Here is a 15,743-nt window from a genome sequence, read left to right as displayed (position 1 = left end):
TATGTTAAACAATGCTGTGGATTAAAGAAAAAACATGGCAGTTGTAAGACAAAGATTCTTCACTCTTTTATTCTTCTGGAAGGATCTTGGTGGAAAAACTAAGAAGTCTGATTCGAAACACAGAGTAAGCTCTGTTATAATTGACCTTGAGAAAATATATTTAAAGTGTGGGGCATAGTCTTCTCACTTTCTTAATTATACTTTTGGAAGAATTGACTCTTTTCAGCTTTGACCACTTGTATTTCTTTGCTATCTCCTATCACTATGTGAGCCTGTCTTGACATGACTCTTTTTCTTTCATTCTACAATGCTTGAAATTTCTTTCCAATTTGGTTTTTCTTCACATTTCCAATGGTACTACAGGTACATATCCTTTTAAAATCCAGTTATCAAGATTGTTTTTTTAAAAAAAAGGTCTCTTTGGTGTTATTAGCCACTTTGTCTGACTGGGTGTCCTGAACTACCCCACTGTGCCTGCTCACCACACGTGCATGTAAATCACTGAAAATCATGAGTGATCCTGCATCTAGAACTGATTCAGTATGAAGTATTTAAAGATTCTTCATGGGGTGGGGGACACTCACTCTGGCATTTACAGAAGCTCAGTCTCTAAATCCTAGGGGATTACAGGCTTAGATGCTTTGGAAACCCAAACCCACATGGAATCCTTACATATAAAGTCATTGAGTAGATGAACTTATCATATTGTATTTATTCGGCAAGTATTTTATTGACAACCCACTAGTCAGTGCAGGACACTTTAGTGGAAAATGAAAGTTGTTGAAGGAGTCTAAGATTCAATCCCAGGCTCTAAATGGCTCCTGTTATCTTGGGAAGGAGGGCCAGGCATGCACAGGGGACTACCAGGAAGCAAACTACAATTTCTTTTACCCTAAATGGCCCCACAGAGAAGATATGGCCTTTCCTCTGAAGAGCTTCTAACCACCTCGAGATAATTGACTCATTTTAATGCTATTACCAAGATATCACAGTAATCAGATCATTCGACATAGTCTGTATCTTGACATGCCCAACTTTAATGTGGAATGAAGACTAAGGGGCAGGGTCTGCAGCTGCAGGTCTTGTACATGTATCTTGTGGTGCTATGTCTTGATGAGCAAATAGCCTCAGTCTCTGTAATGGTGACTGCTAAGCACTTCTTTTGGGCAGAAAATGTACTATCCATAGAGAAGTTGTTGGTTGTAATGGGAAATTGTTACAAACATTTCCTGTGAAGTCCATCTCAACTGCATTGCTTATGACTAGGGTTAATATAATCTGCCAATTTGCAATAAAACTTTATGAGTCATTTACAGTAGATCTCCGCTCTGAAGTCCTGGTGCTGCTGTTCTGATTGAGCAATGCTCATGTGTAATGTTTGTTAAATGTTTTCAATATCACCCTATTCCCATTTATACCTGTATGTAATGTATGAAAAAAAATCAATATTTTACTCATTGCAAGTTCTCACCCTGGAACCTTTGTACTTGTTCTTCTCTGCCTAGAACATGTTTCTCAGTTATTATGACTTGTAACTGCTAATACACACTCTCTCTTATACACAAACCTGCACTCAAATATCCTATCTCCATCCATCCAACCATCCACCCACCCACCCATTCATCCACCTATCTATATCTACACTCTATATAATCTTTCCATATGTACACATATACACATATTCACATATATAGTTGAGTTGATTCTTGAACAACAACACAGATTTAAACTGCACAGGTCCACTTATATGTGGATTTTTTCCTCAATACTGTTAATGCATGTATCATTCCATCCATAAATAGTTATGAATTTCTTTTCCACATTATCATTTCATTTTTTGTATCTAGAATTAGCAACATACATAGCATCTCAGCGTGTGTAGCAGACAAGGCAATGGTGATGCAGAACTTGATGATGTCTTATGGGTAGAGGACATAAACATGATATCAGTAAATTGAGTGAGTATAGTACTGGAAATATATATTTTCTTAATAACAATTTCTATTCTCTAGCTAACTTTAATGTGATTTACAATATATGTAACATATAAAATATATGTGTTATTTGACTTATCAGTAAGATTTCAGATCAGCAGCAGGCTATTAGTAGATAAGTTTTGGAGGAGTCAGCATGTATCTTAAGTGATCACTCCATGATATAGGCATGCAGAGAGTCAGTGCTTTGCCAAACCATTCCCGTTAATTCCAACATATCAAATTTGACAAGTAATGGGGAGGCAATGACCCTTACACAAATTGTGAAGATTTCCAAGCATTTATGTATTTAATAATTTTGATCTCATGCTTAAAATCTCTATATTGTGTGGGTTAATTTTGTAGAATGTTTCCTCTTTCCTCTTTATTTGTTCATATGTTATCTCTACATCACAGTCTAACTTTAAATGTTCCCTCTCTTAGGGGAATTTTTTCCCCCAACAAACCTGTATTTTCTTACTTGTTCAGGACTAATCTAGTGTATGCAGATGACAGTAATGATAATACTAATAGCAAAATAAGTCCTCACTATATACCTGGCGCTCTTCTGCACAGTATTTGTGGATTAGCTCAGAAGATTCTCAAAATAACCCTACAATGTAAGTCTTATTATTATAGCACATTTCTCAGACATGAAATCTGAGACACAGAGAGGGTCAGTAACTTGCTGAAGGTCACATACCTTGTACGTGATGATCTCAGAATTAAAACTCAGGCAATCTAACTTCAGAGTCTACATTTTGCCTCACTGTTCTTTCATAAAATATAAAAAATCTTACAAGGCTTTTATGCCCTTTCTGAGCTTTAAAAAATCTTAAGCCGTCTAGAAATGTCTAAAGATTCCATAAAAGTATGTAGAAATAAATCTTTAAGAGTCATTTAACATGTCATCTATGTAATCAAATAAATCACAAAACCAAAATGAACTTTATGATAATGATGATGGTCCAAAAATGTTGAAGAAAAAGAATAATTGGCAATAAAAAGAGTAAAATGCCATAGGAATAATCAAAAAGAAATTCAGGGAGTAAACCAGTATGTTGTAATCAACAAGAAAGCATAGACTATAAAACATCTGGGCACATTAATATATGATATTGGGAATAGGAATTCACATAGAATAAACAAAAATATATTATTAATAGCTATTAAGTGGTGCCAGGATTACATATATTCACATGGATAAATCTGGCATACATGGAATCATAAATTCCAACTTGATTTATCCACTAGTGGGCAGCCATAAATGAACAACTTACGAAACTTGCATTGTTACTGGAATTATTTGTATGGTTGTCTAAACTGTAGTGGGATGCTGGACTGTTCTTTTAGGACAATTGTTCTCCAGGGGAGTATGGTTTTTTCTTTCAACAGATCTTTGGCAGTGTATAGAGACAGTATTGGTTGTCCTAACTGAGAGTTGCTACTGGCATATAATAGGTAGAAATCAGGGATGCTGTAAAACATCTTAATATGCTCAGGGCAGGCTCCTATAGCAAAGAATTGCCTGGCCTCAAATGTCAATTGTGTCAAACATGAGAGACCCTGATCTAGAAGTTTTGATTTAGTGGTCTTCAGTTTTTCTATCCACAGGTCCAGCATATTCTTATAAAAACACTAGATACTTGAAGATATCAGAAATGGATTTGTTGGGAAAAAAAACCTCCCCTTAAAAAAAAGAACATTATTTTTTTCAATGTTAATAATAAATTTTATTTAAGTTAGTATATTTAAAAATTACCACTTCAAAATTTAGTCATATAAAACTTCTAATGAGGTATATTATGTTCTATTTTCATACTAATCTCTGCAATTCATAATGAATTTTATACTCACCCCACTGGAAAATCAATGGAGCCACATTTCAAAGATTTATTTATTTATGCATACATGAACTAGGGGACAGGCCAGAGGTGCGTAGGGTGAGGGGATTCACCAGAGACAGAGTGGGGAACAGAACAGGCAGAATGACTGAAATACACTGCAGAGGGGAGCAGCAGGCAAGACAGTAGAGGTCTGCTGCGCCATGTGGATAGCTCCCTGGCCGGGTATTGAACTTGTGCTGCAGTGGCTGCGGATAGCTTCATAGTGCTGTGTCTAAACCCCTTGAGCCACCAGGGAGGTCTGGAAGCCATAATTTAAATGCCCAATAGTCACCTTTAGCTAGTGGCTCTACTTTACTGGACAGCACACGTCTAGGTACCTACCTGGTAGTGCAAGGGGTTAAGCACCGCACTATGAAGCAATCTGCAGCCACTGCAGCACGAGTTCGATACCCGGCCAGGGAGCAACCCACATGGCACAGCAGACCTCTCCTGGCTCTCCCGCTGCTCCCCTCAGCAGTGTATTTCTGTCAGTCTGCCTGTTCTGTCCCCCACTCTGCTTCTGGTGAATCCTCTCACCCCCCACAACTCTGGTCTGTACCCCAGCTCTTGTATTCATAAATAAATCTTAAAAAAAATAGAAAATAACTTTGTTCTAAATATGACTTACTTGTCAAATCTCAGTTGGCCCCCACTTTTAAAAATTGTATTTTTTTTTAATCGCGGAAACGTCAGTTTATCGCACTCATAGAGGTATAGATTCACAGCTTTTTTTTTTTTTTTTAAAGATTTATTTATTTATTTATACAAGCACTAGGTACAGTCAGAAGCGCGGGAGGGTGAGAGAATTCACCAGAGCCAGAGCGGGGAGCAGAGCAGGCAGAAGGACCGAAGTACACTGCTGAGGGGAGCAGCGGGCGGCAGGAGAGGTCTGCGTGCCATGTGGGACCCTCCTCTGGTGGCCGGGGAGCAGCCAGGGATTGAACCGGCGCTGCAGAGGCTGCGGGCAGCTTCCAACCCAGCGCTCAACTGCTGCGCCACAGGGGAGGCCCTAGATTCACGCCTTTTCAAGTGTCACAACCTCATGCCCCCCAGCAAAGCCCTCATCATCTGTTCTCAGTTCATAGGGTCCACACCCCACTTTGTTCCTCAACCTCATGCCCCTGCTAAGGAGATTAGATTATGTGTAAAGCAGGCAGGACAGCATATGAACCTGAAAGCAAAGGGAAGAACATTTTAGTAAAAGAGCAAATGACACCCAGTAGGACTAAAGTAGACTGCACAGTAACACCAGCCAGCAAGAAGTCATGAGAAGCAACTTCAAAGCCACCTCCTCTTTCTACATGGAAGACCAGCTTTGCTTCCTGGGATGAAGCTGTGTTTCTCCACCTTAGTTCTTATCTTTTGATAATGAGCTGAGAGGCTTTTGTGACTCAATTTGTATCCTCTAGTACAAATAGAGATTAGAACAGTCCAAGTTCACTCCCATTTTTGTTCTAATAATCTCTTCCATAAAATTGCAACATGTAAATAAAAGGAGGGAGAATAGGGCTTTATCAGATATGTATCATTTGATATCCAGCTCTACCTCTCCATAAGCACATGAGTTTGGGGTAAACGATAGGGCTAATGGGTGGTTTAAATGAAATCATATGAGTAAATAAAGTTTCCTCAGCAGCAGGCATATAGGAAGCACACAGGGAAGGTCAGCTGCTGTTAGTATTTTTTTCATTGACATAATGTTTATGTCATATTGTTTATGGAACTGAGAGAATAGATAAAGGGAAGTTGGAGTTCAAGATAATGACAGGTATCTTATATCAATCTTCACAACTGATAATTTTGCACTTGGTTTGGACTGAAGAGAATTGAGAAGATTCTCTTTTATAGAAATGAGTATTTTTAAATGACTCCGAGTTTTAAATTGTTCACCCTGACTTCTCAAGATATTCTATAATCTGAAAACCAACATAAAATGTTTCAATTTAGCAGGTTAATACACTGGTCTTTCCATGTATTTATGTAAGAGAATTAAGACATTTGAGTGCATATGTTGCTAAAAACAAATTAGTTATATTGACATTGAAATCAAGTATATAAATGATATGCTGAATTACATGAATTATAATGATATATGAATTATATAATTCATATAGAAATTCATATATATCATATTAGTATAAAATATATATATAAATTTATGTATAAGTCACACAAATCTTTATATAAAATGTGTAATACATTTGTAGATTTATAAATTATATATAAATTTCAATTATATACATATATAAAATATATGTGATAATAACTATAATCAGTCCTTGTCTGGCCATCCAGAGTTCCAAGGAACATATTTTGAAAAATCCTCTGGCTAAGACTATATTTATTTCCAGTTTGAAATGAGTGTGTTACACAGAATGGGATGAAATCACCCCAGCCCAGAAAGATAATATGAATTGTTTTCTCTGATGCTCTGCATGGACAGGTAGTAAGTTGCATTCCAGTATCCTCCAAACACCACAGTTGGGGGTAAATTAATCTTGTATTTACAAGACCCATCCCAAGCCTTTCCTAGACACAGGAAGGGAAATGCATTGGCTCTTACAAATTCAATGCTTCAGGACCGATTGTAGAATAAGCCCGTCTGTTAGCAATTTTCATATTCTTTCCCACTAAGCATCTATTGACTGCTTGCCTGCTCTGTCAACTACTCTATGATTTTACATTACAGCCTAATATAGACATTAGTAAGGAAATAAATCTGCTGTAGGTGAAAATTACAGAGCAAACAATAACAATAACCAAAAGAGAATGAAAAGATGATCTATTCTTAGGACCAGTTGGACTTTTTAGTTGTTCTTCTTGTTCATTTTTATTAAGCATCTTCAATGCGTCAAGTGTCTTAATAGTGACCACATGGGCCTCCCAATGTTTCTATTTTAGATTAGCTATGAACAAGGTAAATTATAAAATAAAATATATTAAGTCACAACAATAGTTGTCAACAACAATAAAACATAAATAAACCAGGAAAGTGGGGAGACTATGTCTGGGGTAACTGAAAGTTCTCCCTGAGAAGCTGATGTCTCAGTACATGAGCATGTGAATGAGCTGCCATCGGACCATCAAGTGGAAAAGCCTTTGAAGAGGGGGACATGGCAGGTGCAAGGCCAGGAAGCAGGAGGATGCTTGGCCTTTTTGTGGACTAGAGATGAGCTCCCAATGGTAGGGATGGATTCAGACAGATAAATGGGACCAGCTGAGGTAGGACTAATGTGGGGATCCAACCATCTCCTAGTCAGCCCTACATAGTCAGGATTAAACTCTGGGTGGGTGATTATAGTACCCACCCAGAGGGCTTCTGACTTGGACAGTACATGACATGGTGACCCTAGGTTAGTAGGTTCTGCTTAGGGTTTTTGACTTCTCGAACCATGGGATGCCATGGAGTACTGGGTGAGAAGAGAGGCCTGGGATGGCTGAGGTTTCCTCTGAATCACCAAGTCTCCTGCACTGAGAATTGACTGTTGGGATGAGTTGGTGAGTGTCAGGGAGAAAACAGGGAAGGCATGTAGGAGCCTGTGGGATACTATGGTGATGGTTCATGGGGCACTTGGGGTGGGAATTTTATGGGGACTACATCTGAGAGGAGAAATCAAACTTCGTCCAAAAATTAACAATAATATAAAATATGTATATAAATAAATAATTTTAAAAAGGGTGAAAAAAAGAACATGCAGATCAGCCAGAGTCAAGGCTTCAGCTGAGGCCATACAACTAGTGGTGTGAAGGGGAACAAAACCAATTCTGACCTCCAGCCTTGTGTTCTTTTCACAGTGCCCGGATGCTCTCTTAGCTTAAACCGAAGAACACACAGAATGCCTCACTACCTTTTTTCTGTCTGTTAAACCTGTTTAATGGCACAACTAAGTAGCTTCTTCTTTACATTATGAAATGCAAGCATTCTTGGGTCTTTCTCTTAAATCTTGGTATTTATATTTTTTGGCCCATGTGACCTTTTCAGAAGAATGAATTCCATATTCCAGTATCTGCTTATTAACTCATATTATCAGCTGTTAGTTAGAAAGAACTCTAAGTACAAGATTGAACATTCTTTGTTTGCCTCCTTAAACAGGAGCATGTATCCCAGGTCAACATATATCTCAGGAGGAGCTATCTCAGCTTTGTTGCATTTATTTCCATTTAATTCTTATTTAATTTTGTCAGGAATTATCTGTGGGTATTTTGTTTGTTCATTCCATTGCTTCATATCTTTTTTTATTTTGACTATTGCTTTACTTGGAGTGGATAATTGGACGAGAACACATGTGCTGATTAGTTGACTTAGAGTCAACTATAGTAAAGACGTGAGAATTCACTCAAGAGATTGAGCCATACATGTATGTAGATACTGTTTTAAATATGTGCACTTGTTTGTGTTGGGAAGGCTTGGGATGTATAGATACATTTATACACATAATATTTTAATTAGCCTATATGTCCATGGGGAGTTACCCAGATAGTGACATTAAAATTTGCGTTCTTTCTACTTTACCACTGTGTTAGTACAGCCTTAAATTCTACCAGCTTTGGTGTGTGACAAGGCAAATATATTGCCACATAAAGTACTTATCTCTCCATGGACATAGGGGAATATAGTAACTCCCAGGGTATTTTTAAGAAATGCATAGATGCAAAATTATTTTTAATATGGAATGCATGATTTAATGTAAGGTAGTCTTTTATGAACTTGATTAGTTTTTTGTTGCACATATAGGTTTGAGTGTTCTGTCATTTTTTTTTTTCTACCTTCAAGTTCTCATCCCTTTTTAAAGTTCTTTGTTCCATAGGTTAAACAAAAAGTTAGTGGGTTATTTTGGGGACTCTTCCTATTGAACAGGGCAGGAGTTTGCAATCTAAACAAGTACCAGGTGGGAGTTCCACCCATATTCTGTTGGGGTACGAGAAGGTGTACCATGTTGCAGTATATCATGGGGTACCATGTTGTTGGTAATTGGGCCTGGGTGTAAGAGAAGGAAGACAACCCACAGTATGAAGTGGTGCATCCAAGGGGAGGGAGAGGCAGAGAGAGACAGAGAGCAGAGAGCAGAGAGCAGAGAGTTGTTTGAAATTGGGTATTCAGGGCTTCCCTGGTGGCGCAAGGGGTTAAGACACAGTCTATGAAGCTATCCACAGCCACTGCAGCACGAGTTCAGTCCCCTGGCCAGGGATCAATCCCCTGCTACTCACATGGTGCAGCAGACCTCTCCTGACTCGCCCACTGCTCCCTTCAGCAGTGCATTTCAGTCGATCTGCCTTTTCTGTTCCCCACTCTGTCTCTGGTGAATCCTCTCATCCCCTGCACCTCTGGCTATACCCTGGTTTTTGTATGCATAAATAAATAAATCTTTAAAATAAAAAGAAATTGGGCATTCAAAATATTTGTTCTTCAGCAAAGGGTCAGACTATACACAGTGGACAGACACAAATTCTAATTCAATGGCCTAATCCAAGCCATTGTTTTTTTCATTTCAGAAGAAGATTTTTTTTCTTTTGACTTTGAAGTCAGCTTCTTGCAAATCTCATATCAAACATAAACATCAAAACCAACATTCACACATACAATCAATTTTTGCCTTTTTGCACTGTATGAGGATTCAGGAAAGGGACCCGTACGATCAACTGTATTCCTTATTTGAACCCTGAATCTACAGCAAAAATTACTTTCTCTTTTATTTATTTCAACTCATAGGGGCTAGTAGAACAAATAATCCAAAATAGTGGATAATCCAAAAATGTCATTTATATTTGGCTTCAGAATACATTACCAGATGTTACTCTAGCAGATTTCACTTCCTAATTAGGCCTCACTTAAAGTAGGAGTTAATTTTGTCTTCATTAGCTGCTTCCAAATCAGCAGGATGGGGCCAAGGAGGAAACCCAAGGCATGCTGGGTATTTGGGGGGAAGCTGGCCCAGGGCTGAATGTGTCTGAAGTAGATTGTGCTCAAAGAATGAAATTCAAATACGGTTAATCAAGATGATGGGCAGATACTTTGGAAATGTTTATTGAGTGCCTTTCTGAAGAATTCTCAGGACTTTATCAACGTTTTTTTCCTCCCTATTAATCATGAATGCAGAAAAATTCTACAGGAGGAATTAGACAGATAATAATCTGAAATCTTATATAGAAAAAATAGAGACTCAGAGAGGTCAAGTGACCTCTCACACAGACTGATCTCTGTGTAAACAGTACCTAAGATACTGAAACTGATTAATGAGTGATAAGAAGACCCCACTGTTTCCTTCTTATTGATGATTTGAATAATGAGGAAGCAAGAATTCTCCTGGCCTAATTCGCATTAAGAGAGCTAAGATAATGAAGCTGTGATTAAATGGCTATTAAACTATTTTTATCAAACAGAGATCAAGCGAGTGTGAGAATCTGGGGACGCAGAGTGTAATTGCAATTCTACAAGATGTGGAAAAAATTACTATCATAAGCAGTGCATGGTCCTTCCATAATAGCCCGCATTTAAAAATCTTTGGGATACCACATGCCGTTTTCATTGTGATTCTTCCTTCAGGTAGAGTTAACATCTCAGGATCTCTCATCTCCCCCTTAATTTAGTGGATTTCTTCACTCCCGGTGTGCATTTGGGTGAATTGGATGTGCTATCTGCCCCACCATGGGTAGCCAGTTGGAAGATCCTTTTGCCAATTTGCTCACAAAGAAAGATGGCTTAGTGCTGTAATATTGGACCCAAATGTCCATCTTGAGGTGACTCTGAGCCTCTGAAGGAGCAGAATCTACTTTCTTTCAAGGGTAGCTTTTGGAATCCTATCACAACTAGTGCAGATCCCAGAGGATAGGGGGACAGGTGAGTCCCAAAGAGCAGGGATGAACTGTCCCGCATTATCCTTGATGAATGATGTGCTTCAGAATTGTTGCATGTTCTAAATTTTGGGTTGTTAAGATAGGTGTGTGTCTCATCTGTCACTGGGTATTCTTTACACCTTAAGTGAGTTGTGTTGATGTGCCTTTTTTATTCCAAGAGATCCCTTAGAGAGTGAAGTGTTACAGTCACACAGGTTGGGAGAACATTTAGGTCAGAAGAATAGTGACAGACACATTGTGTAAGGAGAGCACAAGGCTGAAACCCACCTTGGAAAATACTGCTGGAGAGGCGCTGAGCTCTGTGGAAAACCCACCAGCCTGTGCCCGACCTCCTCTTCTTCCACCACTGCCAGCTGCAAGTTAGAGCTTAGTCTGTGTGTCTTTAGATCACTTTCCAATGGGTGAACTGCTCTTTCTTGCCTCTTCTTTGCTTTCCTTTTTTTAAACATATGTGGAGCTAATAAGTATATTTTTGGAAAAAAAAAAAACAGTCATTTCGGATAATTAGAAAGCAGTCTCCGAGCCGTGTCTTTGGAAGGTTATCTTGCAATGTCACTTTCCTGACTAATGTGGTTTCATACCCTGTCACCTGTGAACAGACATGTGTTAGTAGACCAGTGTGCTTCATCTGCGGTGACTTTGATTTATTTGCTCTGTAAATTGGGACCAAAGCAATAATGGAAAGTGACATTAATTGTTTAACAGAGTCCTTTTTGTCACATCCATTGCCTTCTCTGGGGTATGTGATTGTTGAAACTCGTGCTGAACTAATTGAAATTGCCATGGTGAAGGGGCAGCGTCCACTCAACTTTACATATAGGGACATCTTTTGAGCTTCAACACAAAAATGTAATTGGTAAATATCAAACTTTCTTTTAAAAAAAGAAAGTTTCTTTCTTTTAATCTCTGTGATTAAAGAAAACTCAGAGACCCTGATGTAACATTCTTTTCTTCCTTAATTCAAGAACCTCACTACAACTAGTAGTCTTGAGCACCCCTGGGAGTCACCCATATACAGGCATGATCATAAAAATTGTTAAATAATCATTCATTTAAACCTTGAGTATAAATAGTGATTACAGTCCCCTCCCCATACAGGCTGAATACCAGCCTGTTGTACCCTCTTATTCCAACTCTTACACACACACACACACACACACACACACACTCTCATATGCACATCCAAAACACAGTGCTGAGCACCATCCCACAAACCCTCCCCTCCCATTGCAGTTCCACTACAGAGGAGAATTAAAATTGTTGGTGGTTTAATCAGATCTTGTAAATTAATTATGACATTATCAGGCTCCAATATTTCTGCCATTGTATTTGGTTTACATTCACACAGCCTTATTAAAGAAATTGGAGAAAACTAGTTAATTTACGTGTTCTTTGTCATTTTGACTTGATTGGAATTATCGTAGTTTGTTTACACTAGGGATAGAGCTAAGGCGCTATTGTATTATGTGATTGAAAGCAAATAAAGGTCGCTAGTAAGGGTAGAACGCCAAACACAAAATTTAAATCGGGATAAACAAAATTACTCATTTATTGGTAAACATTCTTAACTTCTTTTCTTGAGCTATTTTTGAACTTCTGTGAAAGAAGCCTTTTGAAAATCAGGATACGTGGAAAAATTGTACAATTCACTGAAAGTGTGTGTATGATTATGAGCATGGTGGGAGGGAGTGTATGCTTGACATCATTCCAAATATTATTTGTATTAGATAATATGTAGATACTTATATTAATATAAAACCTCATGATTTTGAGATGACTTAAAATAATAGTTATTTAATTTAAATATAATTTTTTCAGGGCAGTTTAATAACTGATATTTGGGTATTGGTAGGTGGGGAAATCTAAATTTCAGTGAAAAGGGGAGGATTGGAATCTTGGGATTCCAATCTTCAGATTATGATCCTGGGTAGAAGATAAGGAAAGTCATTGTAGTATCTTTATTATTTAGTTTACATGGGCATAATCCAGAGGAATTGAGGAGAATAGAGAGATGCTCAACAAGCTTTTATTAAAAATTGAATTGAGCTAAAGGGGGAGTCATGACGAAGCTTTTTTTAAAAATTGAATTGAGCAATTTGGATTTTAAGGAATTTGAAATTTATGGAAAGAAGTGGTATCATTTTGAAGCTAGGATTTCACCCCTACTGATTAGGATGTACCCTCTTCCTAATCCACCTGTGTGTTCAAAACCACTTGACTCACAACGTCAAGTCCAGGGGTGTTAGGCAGATGTGTTATGCAAATGAAAAAGGTTTCGAGTAAAGTCTGTTCTGAGTACAAACGCCTCTTCTTGGCCTCTCAAATCCAAAAGAGAACGAAGTCTGTGGTTTTATTCCTGGATGGAGACTCATCAGTAATGAGTAAAAACAATTTTTATGTGAAAATAGAATGTATACGTGATAAAGGCCTGCTTAATTTCTCTAGTAATACAATTTGATTTTCTGATTAGCTGTCTTATTCTGTGATTCTTGTAATTTTGTCAGGTCAATTAACTGGAGTTCAGTGCTGGAAAGAAGGAAGTGTGGGCACTGCTGGCTTCATTAGATGACAGCAGCTTAGGTGCATTTTGTAATAGAATCTGTATGGGATAATTTAGCCGATATTGTTAATGTCATAGCGTACAGAACTTAAAAAAAGACGTATGAAGCGGTCACATTGGACAAACAACATGAAATGCTAACAGAAGAAAAAGAAAGTGATCTGCATAACATACATGTAAGGCAATTACTGGAGACCAGTGAATTATTCAGCAAATAATCAAACTCCTGTCTACACTGGGTGTCTAGCTTTGGCACTGTGCATTGGTACACTGAATATACTCTGTGTGCAGAGACTATATCACATCCCCCTATAAACCAGGAGCAAAATAAGCTCCAGTTTGGGAGCTCTTGAAAGTGTGTGTACAGAGTGCTGAGATAAACATCCTCCTTTATAATAAATTGCTTGCCTCTTTTTTCCTTCCTCTGGGGGTTCTCAGAGGGGCAAAGCTTTATTTCTCTTTGTGTCTCTAATACCTAGCCTTGTTCTGGCATAGAGAGGTGTTCAAAATGTTTGTGGAATGAATAGCTGAAGATGTGCTTTCCCTGGGCATGCTGCTGGAATCGAGTGTGGAGGTGGGAAAGGAAGTTGGGCTAAGTTTGTGGGACCCCCCTGTGAAAAGTACTGTTGCACTAGGAATGTCCCCCTGGTAAGAAGTGAATGCGTTTAAGAGAGGTTACAAAGACCCTACTTAGTGACCAACTTGATAAAAAAGGCCTAAATGTAATCCCAGAGGTTAGGTCTAAAGAACAGTGACCCAAACTCGGAAAGTCAGGAGAAATAGTCGTTTTGTAGTGAAAAGCCTCTTGTCAGGTGGAAATGTCCAGTAGGCAGCTATAGATTTATTATTGAAGTTGGGAGAGATGTCAGGGAGAGAAATAAATGACAGTGGCATATTCAGTGATGAGATTATAATTGAAATCATGAAGGTGTATAATTTCTCTTGGTAGAGTTTCTGTTTTTGGTGGTATTCAAGCAGAGGGTTCTCGAAAGTTTTTATGGGTGTGCTGTATAATAGATTGTAACAATGTATCTGAAGATGAAACAGATGATGGCTAACGTTCTCTGAAACCCCAAGATTCTCTAAATCTGTTAGGGAAACAAGACAAAACATGTGAAAAATGACTGTGAACACGGCACAAAATATAGAATATTAAGCACTGACCTAATACTTTGCTATATTGGACAGCTTGACAGAGATCTGGACAGTAGAGGTATTAATGGAGTGACTGAGACTAAAAGAGAATTTGGAGCTTGAGTAAGATATAACTTTTGTATTCTGGCCCGACCTTTCAAAATTTCATATACTGTTTATTCATTTTGTGAAACATGATCAGTTTATGCTGATTAATAAGTAGCATGTCCCACTTCAATGTCAACTCACTCATGTCTTCTGTTTTGGCAGAAGATAGATGAAGAGAATGAGGCGAACTTGCTAGCAGTCCTCACAGAGACACTGGACAGTCTCCCTGTGGATGAAGACGGATTGCCCTCATTTGATGCGCTGACAGATGGAGATGTGACCACGGGGAATGAGGCTAGTCCTTCCTCCATGCCTGACGGCACCCCTCCACCTCAGGAGGCAGAAGAGCCGTCTCTAGTAAGAACCCTTCCCACTGTTTAGCAGGAATTGGAGTTGCCTCTGGCTACCCGCTACATGGGTATGATGTAGTGACGATAAGGTTTGGATGTTTAATTTAGACTGATGCTAAAATAATCCCCAAGCACACTCAGAGTTGCAAAATTGTGTGATTCTTTGTTTCAAAATATTGATAAAGCTGTCTTTGTGTGATCACACTACAGGTGTTTTCAAAAATGTGTATTTTGTAGTTTACGTGTGTGTGTATTTTTATTTCTTGGTTATATTTATGTTCAAGGTAGAAACTTGGAAAATGTAGATAACCACAAAGGACAGGTGATGCATTCACCTCTAATTTCAAATAACCTCTAATATAACAATGATTGATATTGCCTCTTATTTTGAATATATCATTAACATGTTGGTGAATTTAAAATAGATGCATAATTTTAATAGTTGCATAGTATTTGACTATTTGGAAATGGCCTAATTTATTAAGCAATTCCTTATGGTTGGAGATTTAGTCTTTTTCATGTTTTTCATGATAAATTCATTAATAATTAACATTTTTAGTTATAGTCTTCACATTATGAGATTAGTATTTTTCTGAGTACCAAGAGGACTGCTTATAATTTTTATTCTTTATATAGGTGTCTCTAGAAACAGAGGTAGATAGAGGAGTACATGATATTTTAAGTCTTTAGATCCATCATTTTTTTTTGAAGATTGAAAAATAATACCAAATTTGCAACCCAAGTTACCTTAATTTATGGTAGGCAATGAAGAATGAATTTGTTGGCAGTGAAGAGTGAATTTTCCTTTCTATGCAGTGCTTGACAAGAATTTTGGTAGTTCTAACACACAGTTTACCTTCTCATCCATGGTAACTAT

General features: G+C 38.0%; 1 protein-coding gene across 5 annotated transcripts in view; it reads left to right on the top strand.

The window, feature by feature from the left end:
- Positions 1–15,743, top strand: part of PPARGC1A (PPARG coactivator 1 alpha) — a 612,967-nt gene that overhangs the window by 558,731 nt on the left and 38,493 nt on the right. For all 5 annotated transcript variants that reach the window (XM_054687884.1, XM_054687883.1, XM_054687885.1 and 2 more), the window contains one exon: positions 14,679–14,873. In XM_054687884.1, coding sequence (XP_054543859.1) covers positions 14,679–14,873 — 195 coding nt within the window. The remainder of the gene's footprint in view (positions 1–14,678; positions 14,874–15,743) is intronic.

The sequence above is a fragment of the Talpa occidentalis genome, unplaced genomic scaffold (assembly GCF_014898055.3).
Source record: "Talpa occidentalis isolate TD23 unplaced genomic scaffold, MPIMG_talOcc4v2.1 talOcc4.6, whole genome shotgun sequence".
NCBI lineage: Eukaryota > Metazoa > Chordata > Mammalia > Eulipotyphla > Talpidae > Talpa > Talpa occidentalis.
The sequence above is the reverse complement of the archived record's forward strand: the minus strand, read 5'-3'. Positions and strand labels throughout refer to the sequence as shown.